Source organism: Eptatretus burgeri, chromosome 8 (assembly GCF_056783735.1).
Source record: "Eptatretus burgeri isolate ZD-2024b chromosome 8, Ebu_testis_v1, whole genome shotgun sequence".
Taxonomy (NCBI): Eukaryota; Metazoa; Chordata; class Myxini; order Myxiniformes; family Myxinidae; genus Eptatretus; species Eptatretus burgeri.
Window position 1 is genome coordinate 23,356,247 of NC_140968.1, and position 17,339 is coordinate 23,373,585.

A 17,339-nucleotide genomic window follows, 5' to 3' on the forward strand; every position below is an offset into this window, starting at 1 on the left:
CTGGGCCGACAACTCATCACTCAACCACCTTCACCCTCCCAACCAAGACCCCCAGACTCCTCCCACATGTTACGTCACTTCCGATATTTTTCACCTTCCGGTATCTCAATATATGTCGTGACGTCACTGGTCATATTCCGCCCATATAACTTTTTGGGATACCATGCCATATATCGTTTTTACCCCATCTCTCAATGGTGAAGAATCAGTTTAAAATTAAAATAAATTCTCCTTTCTGTGTCGAGATCCGATCAATTCGCCCTCGTCAAACACCCAACCGTCGTCATGTGTGACGTCACAATGATAATTCCAACATCCGAGAACACATCAGGTCGAGACGTGTTGTGGAAACGTCATTCGGCGCATCGAGCATCGACCAAGAGGACACAGCAGAGATGTGGGTTGTCATGGCGATCTTGGTGTTGATCCTCGTTGGTGAGACATCGCCACCTCCGCAGCAGGTAATGGGGATTGTGAGGGATGACGGAGTCGGGAAGGTTCACAACACCAAAGGAGTTCGTTTATCGGTAGTTTTTGTGGTTTGATGTGAAAGGGAACGGGTGTTGTATTGAGAGTTTGTAACACGAGGAAGTTGTTCGTGCCCGCTCGGGATTCCACACGGAGTCCGGATAAAGGAGGGAAAATACAAATGGAGTCTTGTATCGTCGAGTCGGCAAGTTGGGAGGAACAATTGACATTGATTACCACGTGTGGTCCAAGTTAAATGGTCCGATGATGACGAGGTGATCCATTTGAAACGGTTTGTTCGATATTTGAACCTTTTTCATTCCGAGGGTCCGTCATGTGAACTTGTATTGGAGTGAAAGGTGGTGATCCGTTGGGAATTAACCGTGGGATTGGGAAAGGTGAAGGACAGGGACGAATCTCTGGTGGGACGAGGGATGGTCATGTCATGGAAGTGGTGTTGAGGGTGATGATGGTAGTTGTGATGGTTTGTCTGGAAGTTAATTTAAGAACCAGAATAAAATGATGTAATGTGGATAACGTCGTGACGTCACAGTTGAACAATTAAGAATAAATATTTAAATCTCCAGTTCCCCCAATGCGGAGAGTGTGGTCACAGTGCATGATGATGTCATAGTGCATGATGACGTCACAGTCGAACAATTTTGTAATAAATGGTTAAATTGTCAGTTCCCCCAATGTGTCGAGTGTGGTCACAGTCCATGATGACGTTACAGTGCATGATGACGTCACAGTTGAACAATGTGGAATAAATCGTTAAATTGCCAGTTCCCCAGTTCGAGGCTTGACGTGCACCAGCCACCAGAGATGACGTGGGTTATCATCATGGTCTTGCTGGTCCTCAGTAGTGAAACCTCCAGATCACCTCAGCACGTACGTGGAGATTGGAACATCCCCACAGGAAAGGTACAGAGAAAATGACACAAGTTGGGACTTATTCAAGTTTGATAAATGGGAAAAATTTTATGGTTTTCCAGGGAAACTGTTGAGGACATTTTTTGTTGTCTTCAGTGAGTTTGATTCCACTGTCATCGGATCTGACAATTAAAAACTGTCATCCTTGTACATCACAGTCAGGATATTCTCTCATAACGGGACAGCCAGCTTCACGTCCCATCCCTTCCGAGACCTCATCAAGTTGGCTGTCTTGTCCAGTGGCGCTTTTTTGTGGAAATCTAACATTCCTGGAGTAGCCTTTAAAAAACAGTAGGTCAGTGTGTGTTGGTGCACTGTTTAAATCCCATATTTAATCTTCCTTGTCTGTCCTTTTAATGGTTGTGATACCTCATTGCCATGAGGATGTGATGAAGAAGACAAAGAGAGTTTTTCTTTGGTTGGAAACTGCAGGTTTAGGGATAACTTTCCCCATTCGGCAAAGTTGGAATTTGTCCCTTCAAGGCAAAAGCTCCTTCCTGGTCGTGTCGAGGGAGGAATCTTCACGGTATATTTTACACGTTCGTGGACGTGAAAGATCCCACGGTGTTTCCAGCAAAGACGAGACGAGTTATCGCGAGCATTCTGAACAAATCACAAATTGCTTCCCAAACCCTCTTGTTAAACTGTGCTTGGCAAACGTGGTCATCAAACCAAAACACCAAGTGTGAGTTCAATGTCACCTTCATCCTGCATAGGGTTAAAAACAGGATGATGGTGATGATGGTGATGGTGATGATGGTGATGATGATGATGATGGTGATGGTGATGATGATGATGATGAAATTCACCTTGATGAAAACATCTCGAAAATATCACTTCGTTTCACCTTCAGTGGTGGAGGTAAAAAAAATTCCCCAATTTAGACGATTTTGAACTTTTGATCTGAAAAAAAAACATTTCAATCTGCTTCAAGCTTTTAATTGGTGAAGCACTTCATGACCAAATATGGTAATTCTTTAAATTTCAGGTCAATTGTGTGAAACTTGACGATTTTATGTGATGCTGAACTTTGACCTATTAACCAAATTATTAATATCTGTTCTCCATATTCTCATAAGAAAGTTCTGGTGAACATTTCATGACAAAGCTCAAACGGTAAATTAAAACTTCAGGTGAATTGCATGGAAATTGATGATTTTTGATGAATTTGAACTTTTAACATGATTATTAATTTTAATCCATATTGGAATATTCTAATCATAAGGCATTGTTAAAATTTGACGAAAAAATTTCAAATGGCGTAAAAGTTACGGACCGGACAGACAGACACACACACAGACACACAGACAATCTCTCTCTCTCAGACACACACACACACACACACACACACACACACACACACACACAGACACACAGACAATCTCTCTCTCTCTCTCAGACATACACACACACACACACACACACACACACGATTGCAAACCCCGTCTTCCGCTGCGTGAGGGACGGGCTAATGAACCTCTTCTCCCTGCCCTGTTTTTCATGTCCATAGATTTTCCAGAAAAACGCAGTGGAGGAAACAATGGTCTCCAAAGTTCGTGACGTGGTCGTCGTCGCAATTGGCATCTTGGCATTTGCCATGGTCTCATCATTTGACCCATCGTCCTGGTTCAATCGACAGAAGAGGCACAAAAAAAAGGCCCACATTCACTGGTAAGGAACACAAGTGATGTTTTCATCAATTTGATAATTCCCTCATCCATAATGGGTGTGAAGGTCCAAATGGTCTGTGGGGTCTCAAGGGTACAAAAGGGTGAAGGGATTGAAAGGGCCGTAGTTGGGTGGGGGCGGGGATCTTAAGGGTTTTGGGGGTCTTTGGTGTCTGAAAGTAGTTTTTTAGGGGGGGGACTTGATGGTCATGAGGGGTCTTAAGGATCTTAATGATTTTAATGGGTCTTCGAGTTCTAAAGGTTCTTGGGGATCTTTGGGGTCTTTGAGAGTATAAAGGGGTCAAGGGGTTTTAAGGTATCGAGGGGTCTGGACCATGCATGCATGGCTCCGATTATGCAGTAGCCTGCAAAAGTATTCTCCCTCCCAAGTTTCCACATTTTGATGCCACCTGAGCTTATTTCTTGATGCTTTGGAATCAAACTTAATGTATAGTCTTCCCGAACTATTCCAAATGATAAAAATAAAAAAAATGCAGATGAAATGTGAATAAGTGAGATTAACAGAGAAAACTATGCAGGCACTTGGTGGAGCGCATACCTCCGCAAGGCTGATTCGTTTACGTCTTGTATCCCACTGATAGGCCGGATCCGGATTCAGATCTTCACCAAATTCTAACCATTTTGTCCATGTAACATACCCAAGCTCTCCAGCAAATTTCGTCCAAATCCATCAGTCACGTGGGTTAATCTTTCTCACCTTGAGAACTCTCAAACCTGTCTCCCTCCTCCAAATCCTGGTTGCGTCTTGTCAAGTCTGTTTCTGATGGATGTTCCCCCTCCATCCCCTTTCTCACTTCAAATTCCTGCACAGCTCACACTCAGCATTGAAAGGCTAAATGCCAAAACTCGGTGTTTGCTTCTAAATCTTGTGTCGCAAACCCATCACTTTCTGTACCCACCTTACCCAGTCGCACCCACCTGTTCTTGGACTTTGTGTCCTTTTCTCATGACAAGGTGGAGATTTTGCGGTCAAACCTAGACTCTGATTCTGCAACTGGTCCAGACGGCATCAGCCCACGTATCCTAAAAACCTGCTCTGCTCCTCTTCCTCACCCTCTGTCTGTTCTATTCACCCTCTCTTTTGCTCAAGGTCATCTGCCATCTGCTTGGAAATCAGCAAACATCACCGCTGTGCAGAAAAAGGTGGAAAAACAGATTCCTGCAATGATAGACCAATCAGCCTTCTCTCTATCATCAGCAACGTTATAGAATCCATCATCGCTTCAGACATTAAATACTTCCTCTTCTTTATCCCTCATATTGGCAAGCAGCAGCCTCTTCACTCTCTGCTGATCTGGATAAAATCAGAAGCTCGTCCAACACGTGGAACATGTCTTTCAATCCTGACAAATCTCTTTGCCTCTCCGAAAGAAGCATCTGGAACCCCCCCCCCCATCCTCTTGAACAATTTTCTTCACAATCCTCTTGAAGAAGTCCTTTCCTTCAAAGTTTTGGGTCTCACTATCTGCCATGATCTTTCCTGGGAAAGCCATATCTCCAAGCTGGCTTCCAAAGCCACTCACCAACTGGGCATCCTTCATTGTGCAAAGTTCTTCCTTGGCACACCTGAGCTCCTCACTACATACAAAGCTTTCATCCGCAGTCTTCTGGAGTACTGCTCCCCTATTTGAGGTCATGCTCCTGCCTCACACCTCGCTTAACTTCACGCTGTGGAAATGAAGGCTTTCAAGATCATTGATGTCTCCCGTGATGAGGCTGAGTCTTTAGATCTCTCACCAGAGGCATGTCGGTGGTCTTTCTCTCTACTACCGTCTCCTCTCCCCCCCCCCCCCTCCCCGCTGTGTCTCAAAGCCAAAGCTCTCAGTTAGTGAAACGGCCCTCCACGGAATGGTGATGTAACATCAGGCAACGGAGGTGCAGTTTATCTCAAAAGAGGGCAAAATATCCTGGTTGCGAAATAAAATTTGAATTAAAGATTATTCATGTCTGTTTTTCCATCATTTCGAAAGTGAATGTTGAGCTTTTTAAAAACAGAACAGGAAGCGACCGCCTTCAATGGGAGACAGACAAACGCACGGACAGACACCAACCCGGTTCACAATGGATAATTCATGACTTCATTTCCAAGGAACTTCAACACAGGAAGACACCATTCAGCCAATCAAACCTGCACAATGGTTGCCAACCTGGCAGTTTTTGTTTTCAGAAGCTCATTCTGGTTCTCCTTGAAGTTTATTTTGAAGCATTATTTTTAGGTCACAATGTTAAATGTACACGTTTTTACCTCCGCCACGAAAGGTGGGCAGTTGTTGTGCTTTCACCCCTGTCTGTTTGTTTATCTGTTTTTCTGTGAACAGGATATCTCACAAGGTTATGGATGGATTCGGACAAACTTTCGTGGACGGGATGGGTGTCTGACGAGGATGAAGTTATTAGATTTTAGTGAAGATCTGGATCCGTGAATTTTTTGAGTGATTCTTCACCATTGAGTGATGGGGGAAAAAAACGAAATATAGCACGATATCTCAAAAAGTTATGGATGGATTATGACAAAACTACGTGGATGAGTTGGTTATAGGTGACAAGAACAAGACGATTCGATTTTGGTAAAGATCCAGATTCAGATCCGACCTTTAAGTGGGATACAAAATGTAAACTGTTCAGCCTGGTGAAGGTATGCGCTCCACAAGGTGCCGTTCTCGATATTTAATGAAATGATGAACATTGCAGCCTTGTTCAAAGACTTTCAGGAAAGACTACTGTTATTAACAACGTGAACATGCTTTATTCAACTTTGTGATAATCTTCCTGCTCTGTCACCCAGAGCATTGGTGCAACCACCAAAGCAGATTTGCCTTCCCATCAGTAGTTTTGGCAGGAATTTGAAATTTGGCCATACTGCTACGAAATGCTCGCCCACACTTCATTAGCGAAGAACACATGGAGAATCTTCAACCTCCACCGAGTGATGTCGGTTGACGGGACAACCAGTTTAACGTCCATCAGAGGAACGGCACTTACATTGATGATTCACCCAGTCTGTAAAACACCGGGATGACAGTTTATAGCTGGGTCGGGATTCTAACCCAGGCCAGGAAGTTTAGATGCGAGTGTGCGAACCTCAAAGCCATGCTCTCAGCCCAGGTCATATCTTCATGCACTGTAAAACAAACTGCGATTCCATGTTGTATTTATACATTTAAAAGGTATCTCGTTTGGTATCATGTATTTCTTCTGGTTCAATGTTGAGCTTTGCCTGCATGTGGAGCTTTTAATACGCAGCGTGGGAAGCGGCCGCCGGATACGGGAGACAGCGGAATGTGTGACCACACAAACATATGGACAGACACCACATCACACTTCATATTATATAATAGAGAATGTACTTTATTTTAGATCGAACTGACAAGTATTATCTTTGTTTCTTGCAGTTTTCGATGTGGCCGCAAACAATTAAAGAACATGGGAAAGAAAGAGCAGCCGTTGCTTGAGGAGGTTCCAAAAAATGAAGCTTTGGACATGCAGAATGTGAAGGAAGAGGAGGATGAAAGAATGAAGTTGTGGCAGAGAGAGAAAGATAAACTTCAGGAAAGGGGTGAAAAATTGCACCGAAAAGAAGAAGAACTAAAAGAAAGAGAGCTGATAGTTCAGCTCGGAGAGCAAGAGATTCAGGAAAAAGTTATGCAACAAACATATGAGGAAAAGGAATGGAAAAAAGAGAAAGAAATCGTGGAAGAACAGCAGAGGAAAAACAAGGAAGAGGAATTGAGGAAAAAAGATGAGGAGGAGCAAATTAAAAAACAACATGAAGAGCAAAATAAAAAAAACGCTTCAGAGTGGAGGAGAATAGAGGAAGAAGATCAGAGAGAACTCACGGAATTTGTACGACGGAGGGAATCCGTGTATCAAGAACATACACGGAGATGTCTTGAGATCGAACAAAAAGAGAAAGAGGTGCGAAAGAGTGAGCACGTGGTCAATGAATTGGAGAACAGGATTGCTCAATATGAGGGAACGGAGCGTGGAAAACGGGCAGAGTTTGAAAAAAGGAACAGGTCAAAAGAACGGGAAATAAAACATCGAGAGGTTGAGACGTGCCGTCAAGAGGAAGAGATGAGAGAACGAGAAAAGGAGGTTGAGGAATTGGAGAGAGTGATGTACCTGCGAGAAGAGGAGGAGCAGAAGCAGCAACTGCGGTTATTAGAGGGAAAAAAAATAAAAGAGGAAGACTTGTTCCGTCGAGAAAAAGAGGTACATCAGCTGGAGCAGGAGATTAATAAGAGAGAAAATATGGTGCGCACACGCGAACACAAGGTGTGGAAAAGTGAGTTCAGGAAAGCAAATCGACAAGAAGAGGAAAAGGAGAGACGAAGAGAAGAAGAGGAAAAGCAGAGACGAAGAGAGGAAGAACAGCAAAGAGTGGAACAGGAAAAACAGAAACTACTCGAACAAGAAAAGAATAGACAAGATGAACAGGAAAACGAGACGGTAAGGAATCAAGAACTCGAGAAACACTTTCAGAAATCCGACGAGACTAAAGAGGAGGCAGAACATGTGCAAAAAATTGCTGCGTGTAAATTGCATCAACAGGAAAAATGGGATGAGACTTCCGATGAGTGGACTGAGACGTGGAATGACAAGCAACAGCTGACACAGCAAGTTGTTCAAGGGTTCCAGCGGAAACAGAGGCCTCACTCTGATCGAAAGCTGAAACAGCAGCAGAAGCAGCATGGTGTTGAAGGGCCACACCACATTCAGGACCTTCAACAGGTAAGCATCCATCAGTACTTTGGAGATGTTGGGGAAACATTGTGGGGAGAAATACAGCAAACCCCAAGATGAAAACCTTAAGTTGAAATAAATTTTGGCATTTCATCTTTTATTGAAGTTGCTATAAATTCTTCTTTTGATGAAGAAGAACATCATAAATTGTGGAGATAATTGTGATTATATTTTTGGTGGAAAAGTTAACTTATTGCTCCGGTCTTCCCCACGCAGGATCGATCACAATAATTTTAACTCCCCTTGATTAGATGAGATAAACTAATTCACCTTTTCACTGGTTACCTATTCAATCAGTGCATTTCATTCTGTGCCATATCCTGAACAAGTTATTAAACTGATGAACATTTCATTGTGTTTATTCTTTCACATTTTTATTGTTTTTCCAAAGACCCCTCAGAAGAGACGCCCGTTCCCTCCTCCACCTCCCTCGTACAAGAAACCATCTTACCGGTTGGAACGTAAGTTACCAAGAATCTTTCCTTCCATTACAAATTATTCCAAACTTTATCAACATTTCATGTTCTTCACGTCCATCGTGTCCCATTTGATCTGTGCTTCAGAAGTGTTGAGAACAATTGAATATTTTGCTTCACCCAAAGCCAGACAAACACCAAACAAATCTTCCAACTGGTGGAAGTCTGGTGTTAACGTTAATGTATCCATAAATAAGTCATTGTGAACACCTGGATGTACAATAAAATTGTTTCAAAAATCAAATTTTTACAATCCCACTTTCAATGAGCGACGGGTGACTCGAGCTACCTTCCATGAAGCAGTCCATCTTTGTTCTCTTCTATGTCATCAGATGAGGTTTTGTTAATTTAATTTGAACAGTAAGTGGGGATTTGTGGGCTTTATATAAAGCACAGGAACGATGGAAGAAATGATCTCAATTCGCTTGAAAGGTGACACAGTGGGAGTTGGTGATGAAGAAAATGAAGATGTGAAAGTGGAGGGAAAAGTGAAATAAAACGTGAACTGAAATATACAAAACGAGGGAGAGGGAGAAGCACAGAGAGATAGAGAGAGATTAATAGATATTCATTCCAGGGCCGTGTTGGAAAGCAGGATAATGATGGAGATTCTGATGACAATGCTCTTGAGTGGTTTTGACTTCCTTTTGTTGATGTGTGTGCAGAGGAAGAAGTCATAGTTATGCCTGCTGGAGAGGAGGATGCCATGTTTGGGAGTGACTCACTCATCACTCGGCCATATAAGGTGTCCAGGAATGCAAAAAGATTCGCCAGGCTCATGCAGATGGCTGATTCAAGCTATTTCAAATGAGCAGTCTTCATAACTAAGGTACGATAAACACTCGATTGACTTATTTCATCACCTGGATCCTTTTTGTGTCCATGGTTGTCAACCTGTCACTTCCTTGTTGAAACATCATGATGAGAACTTTCTAATTCCGAGTGTGGAGAAATTAATAATTTGAATGAATACATTAAGCAGGTGAGGTCCCTCCCTGATTCATGTAATCAACGCCAATCATGAAGGGAACGCAGATATTAACCCTTGTTGGTCACTGCTTGACATGTGTGAATTCATGACTGCACATCATGTGTGACTTTCTTACTGTACATCATGTAAGATTTCATTACTGTACATCATGTAAGATTTCATTACTGTACATCATGTAAGATTTCATTACTGTACATCATGTAAGATTTCATTACTGTACATCACGTAAGATTTCATGACTGTACATCATGTAAGATTTCATCACTGTACATCATTGTCTTTATAGACATTGCTGTAAATACTTCCTTTGATGAAGAAGAATATCCTTGATTGTGAAGATGTTTGCAATTATATTTTTGGTGGGAAAGTTAACTCATTGACACAGTCATCCTCATGCAGGATCGTACACAAGAATTTCAACTCCCCTTGATTGGATGAGATCACTAATTCACCTTTTCACTGGTTACCTATTCAATCAGTACATTTCCTTCTGTGCCATCTCCTGAACAAGTTATCAAACTGATGAACATTTCATTGTGTTTCATCTTTCATATTTTACTGTTTTTCCATAGACCCCTCAGAAGAGACGCCCGTTCCCTCCTCCACCTCCCTCGTACAAGAAACCATCTTACCGGTTGGAACGTAAGTTACCAGGAATTTTTTACCTTCCATTACAAATTATTCCAAACTTTGTCTAAATTACATGTTATTCACGTCCATCGTGTCCCATTTGATCTTTGCTTCAGAAGTGTCGAGAACAAATGAATATTTTACATCACTCGAAGCCAGAAAAGCTCCAAACAAATCTTCCAACTGGTGGAAGTCTGTTGTGAACGTTAATGTATCCAGTAAGAAGTCATTGTGAACACCTCAATGTTCAATAAAAATAATTGTTTGAAAAATCAAATGTTTACAATCCCACTTCCAATCAGCGACGGGTGACTCGAGCTACCTTGCATGAAGCAGTCCATCTTTGTTCTCTTCTATATCATCAGATGAGGTTTTGTTCCTTTAATTTGAACAGGAAGTTGAGATTTGTGGGCTCCAAAGGAAGCACAGGAACAATGGACCAAATTTCCTCAATTCTCATGAAAGGTGACACAGTGGGAGTTGGTGATGAAGAAAATGAAGATGTGAAAGTGGTACTCTCGTAGCTTCTGGTGGTTTTGTATGCACTTGAATGTCCAGAGGTAAACTCTTCAAAAATCATCTAATTGAAGGTCATTGAACAATTTTTCGTTGGTAACACATTTGCCACTGACGGCAAAATAGGTGAAATGGCCACGCCCTTTTTTAAGCGAAGTACTACCACCCGCCATTACTGTAGCTCCAGAACCGTTGGACCTAGAAGGTTGTGTGACCACTCAAAATGTTCGGAATGACCACATTATGGGGGGTCAGTAATACATTTCCATGTCCAAAAGTCAATGGTTTTTAAGATATTTGCCAAAAACTGATTTCAGCACGGTACGGACTTCAATTATTCATAATTGTTCCTTCTTCTTTTATTCAATTACTTGACTCCTGAAGATTCTAGGTGGGCAATAATCGGCATTAAAAATATTACAATTCACCAAATTATTCCTTTGTTGTAGGAGGCGCTCGGTATTCAAGTGTTAAAAAGTTCTCTGATGGCAAGTAATTCTACCTTGGATCCCTGCTTGCTGTTACTATAACATGGTATGATTTCATTATAGTTGAATTATGCACATTAAAATCATCTGAATAAAGTTTTTGATTAAAAACTGCGTCATCGACAATTAATTACGCGAAAAAATATTTTTTACAGGAAACTTTAGTGGTTTCAAGGTCAGCAGCCGAAGGGTTTTTGATGGGACTTCATGCGTTATTGGCAACACTGCTTCAGGTAAAAACGTTAACAGGTAAATTTCAGATGTAATAGCATCAGAACCCTATTTGGCCAACTGATGAACAATACTTCCCTTTCCTCACAATGTCTATGGATGAAAAAGTGTGTACTTATGTGTGTGTGTATACAACGCAATGCTTGTAAAAATCAAATGTTTGGTACCTTTGGAACACAGGTTGATGGACCCTATTATTTTGGTGATATTTCATACATATTATTTTTCAGGAACTGATGATGGGCGTGCCAAAATCCGGATGGCAGCAGAACAATTGCATGATTCTTTAGTCATCTCAAGAATAAACGCAGACAGCAACACATTCATGTACTATCTGAAGCCGAAAGCCTGTTATTCCACTTACATTCTGAAGTCGAAAAGATCAGCCAAAACGAAAAGTGAGCCAGAACTTATTGAAGAGGTTGTAGAGGGAGAAAGCAGTGACAGTTATAAGGCCCCCAAAAGACGAAAGAAGAGTACTAGTTCCAGTTGCAAAGACGTTGAAAGGAAGTGCGTTATATGTGACAGAGCAAGAGAGAGTTGTGGTGATAGGAATCGGGTGTTGTCTCGCATCTCAGAGTCTGACAGAGCAGCATTGTTTCCAGATGCTTTGAACTTTTATAAGGATGAAGTTAAGACAAGATGTGCTTTTCTGGATACAGCTGGTGATGTGTTTTCTGCAGATGTCTTCTATCATGGGAATTGTTTTTGACAATACTTGAAAAAGTATAACAGACAAATTGAGGCATTGTTTTTAAAATATCCAGCGATCAAATGAGGCAGCTACAATTGACTTAAACTGCAAACTTATGTTTGATAGTCTCGATTTCAAAATGAGCAGCTGCAGTGTTAGCCCCATTTGTGACCTCGTCAATGCTAACTTGGAGACAGATCAGCAAATAGATAACAGACGGACAAAGGTTCTTCGAATCAAGTGCTTCAGGGACACGATCTGCTTCACTTATCCTGATGATTGACGAAAATCACAGATGGTTTATTCTAGCTCCCCCCTGCAGGGTAACATCATCGAGACTTTGAGAAGTGTGCACTGGAGCTACTGCATGGATGCAAAAATTATGACTTTGGTCTGGAGGCAACATACTGCACGAGTGAGGATGTTAAACTTTCAACGGACCACTACAGATCACATCGCCCCCAACAGTGGATGCAGTTCATGAAGTTCATGTTCCCAAACACCAGCAACACCAACACAGATGAATGGCTCCTGACGTTTGACACACTCTTTCAGTTTATTCATTATTGGTTAAGTTCTGGGAGAAGTAAAACTCCATTTCACTGTAGTTTGACACAAACTGTCCATAACCTGTCAACATCAAGACAGCTTGTTGACATCATGAATAGGATGAACTTGGCCATCAGCTACGATTCAATGCAGAGGAGTAGGGAAAGAATACTGGTTCTGGCTCACTTTTCCCCATGTAAATGAATGGGGGATTTTCAGCCATGAAATTTTTCTTTTTTTTCCCCTGAAAAAATAAATCCCCTTTTTAGCCCAAGGTATATTTATTTGTCTCCCCTTTTAACCTGGAGCCTGGTGTTGGCTTAGTGGTTAGGGTGGCGGCTTGGGATCCCAGGGTCCTGAGTTCAAGCCCCGTTGGCTGCTGAATTAACACCAGGGGGTTGACTCAGCCTGCCATCCTTCCGAGGTCGGCGAAATGAGTGCCAGTGTACTGGTCCCGGTGTATGCCCCGGTTAGAATAGGTGTACCATATCCCTGTGTGTCGTAAGAGGCGACCAGGGTTGGTGTCAGGAAGGGCATCCGGCCATAAAACATTGCCTCAAGAAAAAGCCAAACCCCTGCACAGCAGGGAAAAATGGCTGTAAAAACGGTCATTTTTTTATTTCCCCTTTTAACCTAGGGGCTCTCTATTCAAATAGCCCATACAACAAGATAAAGATTTGTTAAAGGTGATTCTAAAGAAATATTTGAAACGCCTAAGCCCCGGGACACTCTTTATCAAATAACCCATACAACAAGATAAAGATTTGTTAAAGGTGATTCTAAAGAAATATCTGAAATGTCTAAGCCTCGGGGCACTCTTTATCAAATAACCAATGCATATTGTTTAGCTCACTCATTGAACCTATAAACATTTGTTCATTCTCAAATTCCTTCAATAGTTTAATTTTCTTTGCACAATAATCCCCATCTAAAATATTGAAAAACAAAACATTTGAATCTTTATATTTTTTAAGATACCCCTTTTGTGCCATTACGAAATGATAAACTTCTCTTAATGATCTCATCTGACCACCTCCTGAGTTGCATATCATTTTGATATTGTAGTAAATTATTTTTCCATTGTTCAATTGATAACCATCAAATTTTTCAGTCCATTCAAACATATTTATTATTTTCTTTACATCCTCTAACTTATTGGTTTTTAAATTGATTCGCATATTTGTTTTATTTACCTTTGTTTTAGATATTTTTTCAATAAGACTTATTTGATATTTTTCACATTCATTATGTTTTCCATTTATATACCAAGACTGAGATTTTCTCCACTCTTTAGTTTGACTAATACTTGGTTCGACCATTTATATATTGTGAAAAACGCGGCGGTAGCCCTTAAAAACCCTAACCCATCTTCCCATCGTTAAAACTTGTGTCCATATGGAACACAATCTATTCTATTCACTCTATCATACAATACCCATATGGAACACAATCTATTTTATACACTCTATCATACAATATCCATATGGAACACAATCTATTCCATTATCTAAAATAAATCTCTTATCATCAAAGGCTCCTAATGCCTTTTTATTTACTTCTTCACTATATATCTTATGTTTATAACTTCTTATTGTATTCATTTTCCTATATTCTTCTTTCTTATTCATCAAACAATTATAATAATTTCTAAAAGTTATTGATTTCTTTATTACATATTTCTTTATTCCCTTTAACCTTTTATCAATCTGATCACCATACTTATAAGCATATGCCTTTGCTCTCAATCCAATAAACTCACTCATTACTTTTCCACCCAACTCATCCTTAAACTTGCCAATAACCTTTTCATTCTTTTTTGAAAATAACTCACTCTTCTTACTAAAATTACTTGTATCATATACTCCAATGTTTTTCTTCATATCCTTATAAACATCGTCAGTTTTTATATCGAGAATAAAACTATCAGTGTCCATATACAACAATGAAGCATTTTCACCATACTCTTTCTTTAAATCATTATACAAATAATCATACATCAATATCTTTGATAAATCAAGAACTGCTGTTCCAATATAAATTGGTTTATCCATGACAATACTTTCCTTTTTCATATGAATAGCAGAAAAGTTCTCTGAAAAAACCTCTTCTCTCTCAAAACTTGGTTTATTTATCAATCTAGAAGCTTCTTTCCAAGATGTTGCAAATCTAATGTTTTGCCTGTTTCTAACATTCTCCATTGTCTTTCCAAAGACAGCATTATTCATCAATTTATAGAATTCCCCTTCAAATTTTACTTTTGTATTTGTTCTCATATCTGTATTGAATTTAATATACTTTTTCATCCAACGACTTTGTTTAAATTTTAAAACTATGAATTTTAGCTATTCTCAACCCAGCAGATAAATATTGTCTCAAGTTCCTTTGATGCAAAACATATCCCTCTTTATCATAGAATGTTGTTAATAACTTTTCTGTTGATTTGCCTTTAATATTAAAACTTTTATGATAATCACTGAACCATTCTTTCTTTGGGGTTTCTTTCTCACATGCAAAAGGAAGGTCTTTATGCTTATTATGAAGATCACTCGGGTACTTCAAATCAACTTCAAAATAATAACCTTCTTCTTTGTCATTCAATTTCTCTTGAGAAGAAATAACAATATTCATCAAAGCCTTTTCATAATCCTTTTCTTCCACCCACTCTAATTTACCATAAGGCAGAGATTGAGACATTGCCCATCCATACAAATTATTAGCATCAAAGTACATCAAATAATTACTATCTTTTTCACTCTCATAATTTGGAAGATATTTATTATTTGCTTTAGCATATCTTTTTGAACATACTTGTGATATTCCACCTCTCTTAGACTTCTCAATCATCAAAATATTGGAAAAAAAAAATCATCACTTCCGGTTCCGGTTTTGAGCGGCAAGAGGTCTCCTTCGGGGCTCCCTGCTGATGTTCTCAAAGTTAAGTTCCGGTTGTTATTTGTCCCGTTTTAACTGTTTAATTTTCTCACCTACATGTTAATGTGTGTTCCTAGTTCGGTTTTGTTTCAAAAATCGTGCTATTTTGTGAGTATTTATGTCGACGTTCTTACTTGGTGTTTGAGGCCTAGTCCTAGGCTTGAGGCCTACCGGTTCCACTCGGTGTTCGATCGTTTTTTTTTTTGTTGTTGTTTGTTTTTTCTCCCCATTACCTTCAATTTCTATCCTCCCCATTACCTTCAATTTTCATCCTCCCCACTTTCCAAACATCCCCCATTCTCCCAACTAATCTCTTTCTTATCTCAAAAAAAAAAAATATATATATATATATACCCAACAACAACAACAACAACACGCTCACCTTCTCCCGATTCTGCTACTTCTTCTTCCTCTTAACTTCCTCCTCGTCTTCCTCGATTTCTTTTTTTTTTTACACTTCCATGACCTAATCTGTTGAACTCTCTCATACATTAATATTAACATCAAAAACGATCTCATAATGCTTCATCTTCCTCTCTCACACATGTGGTACTCTTTACTGTTTCACAATGCACTACTCTTCTGCTATTTTAACAGACTGCTCTCATTTCGACCTCTCCTTCATTCCTTGCCTAAAAAATCCAACTATTACAGCGCTTCTTCTCTCCATGCTCTGAATTCGCCTTCATTGCATCCATCAAGAATTGTGTTAAATCGCATCTCTGACCTAAAACTTTTAAAAACCACAGTTTGCCATGGATGCTCGCTTTCCATCAACCATTCTTTTTTTCCAACTTCAGTGCCAACTCACCCCCCTCACCCCTCACTCTCACTCTCAAAGCAACCATCCCACTCTTCTCCCTCCAAGCCTCCCTCTCACCTCTTTCAAAAATTCCCCCTCACCTTTCTCCCACCTTTCATCCCCCTCACTCTTCCTTCTCTAAGTTGCCCCCCTCTCATCCAACAACCTGCCTCCCTCCACTGCGCTCTCACCTCCATCTCTTCACTCCACCTCCTCAAATCCTCAACTGCCATCTTCCTTGTCTCTTGTCCCCCCTCTCTCCCAGCACCACAGAGCCTTTTCTCCACCTCATTCGGCCCCCTCCCCTCGCTATTCTGCAATACCCCACACTCCTTCAGCAACCCTCCTTACCTCCCCCCTCGTCCCTCGTCCTACCCCCCCCCGCCCCCTCCACCTCCTGCACCCAAAGCCTCCTCCCCTACCTCTTCATTAAAAGTGTGGACCTCAAATATCTGGGGCCTTCGCTCAAACCTTTCAGATCTTTCCCTACAGGTTGCCACTGACAAACCAGACATTATCTGCCTAACAGAAACTTTCCTCTCCCAAGACGTGTCTGACTCCCAAGTATCTCTCCCTGGTTACTCCTTCTTACGGTATGACAGACCTGAGCCTCGTCCTGGTGGAGGTGTTGCTCTCTTCATCAAAGACTCTATTCCTCACTCTCCCTGCACTGCTCTCACTCCCCCACACCCCCAGGAATACCTCTGGCTTCGGCTTCCCCTCCACTCCCACCTCATGTTTATATGTGTACTGTACCGTCCACCGAACAGTGATGACTCCATCTACACCTCACTCTCCGAAAACATGGACCATCTTCTATCTTCTCATCCAAACTCTCTCTTCCTCTTATGTGGCGACTTCAATTGTCATCATGCCAGTTGGCTAGGTGTGGGTACCTCTCTCACCTGCCATGGGACATCAGCAAAAGCTTTCTGTGACTCATTGGGACTGACTCAATCGGTCAACTTCCCGACGCGGATCTCAACCAATGGTACTCCATCTCTTCTGGATCTGATTTTGACAAATTTCCCTGACAATATCTGCTGCTCTTCCTTCGCTCCAATTGGTTCTTCTGACCACGTCCTTGTTAAAGTGGACATCTCTCTGGCTGTTATCAGAGAACCACCTCACCGCCGTCGAGTCTGGCATTTCACTCAAGCCGACTGGCAGGGTCTCCGAGCAGCCATCAAACTTACAGA

At 41.0% G+C, this 17,339-nt stretch overlaps 1 protein-coding gene across 1 annotated transcript; it reads left to right on the forward strand.

Annotated features, from left to right (window-relative positions):
* Window positions 1-330: 330 nt before the first annotated feature.
* LOC147021314 (uncharacterized) lies at window positions 331-10,596 on the forward strand. The gene is made up of 6 exons (XM_085891148.1): window positions 331-461; window positions 2,912-3,072; window positions 6,482-7,820; window positions 8,224-8,293; window positions 8,974-9,137; window positions 9,872-10,596. Exons 1-5 carry the CDS (start codon window positions 396-398, stop codon window positions 9,117-9,119), a joined length of 1,782 nt encoding a protein of 593 aa, XP_085747274.1. The 5' UTR covers window positions 331-395; the 3' UTR covers window positions 9,120-9,137; window positions 9,872-10,596.
* The last annotated feature ends 6,743 nt before the right edge of the window (window positions 10,597-17,339 follow it).

Excerpts from the sequence above, each read along its gene's own strand:
- LOC147021314 (XM_085891148.1), top strand. The coding sequence starts at position 396 with ATGTGGGTTGTCATGGCGATCTTGGTGTTGATCCTCGTTGGTGAGACA. Across the intron at positions 7,821-8,223 it reads ACATTCAGGACCTTCAACAG|ACCCCTCAGAAGAGACGCCC; the intron begins GTAAGCATCCAT and ends GTTTTTCCAAAG. Across the intron at positions 8,294-8,973 it reads ACCATCTTACCGGTTGGAAC|AGGAAGAAGTCATAGTTATG; the intron begins GTAAGTTACCAA and ends ATGTGTGTGCAG.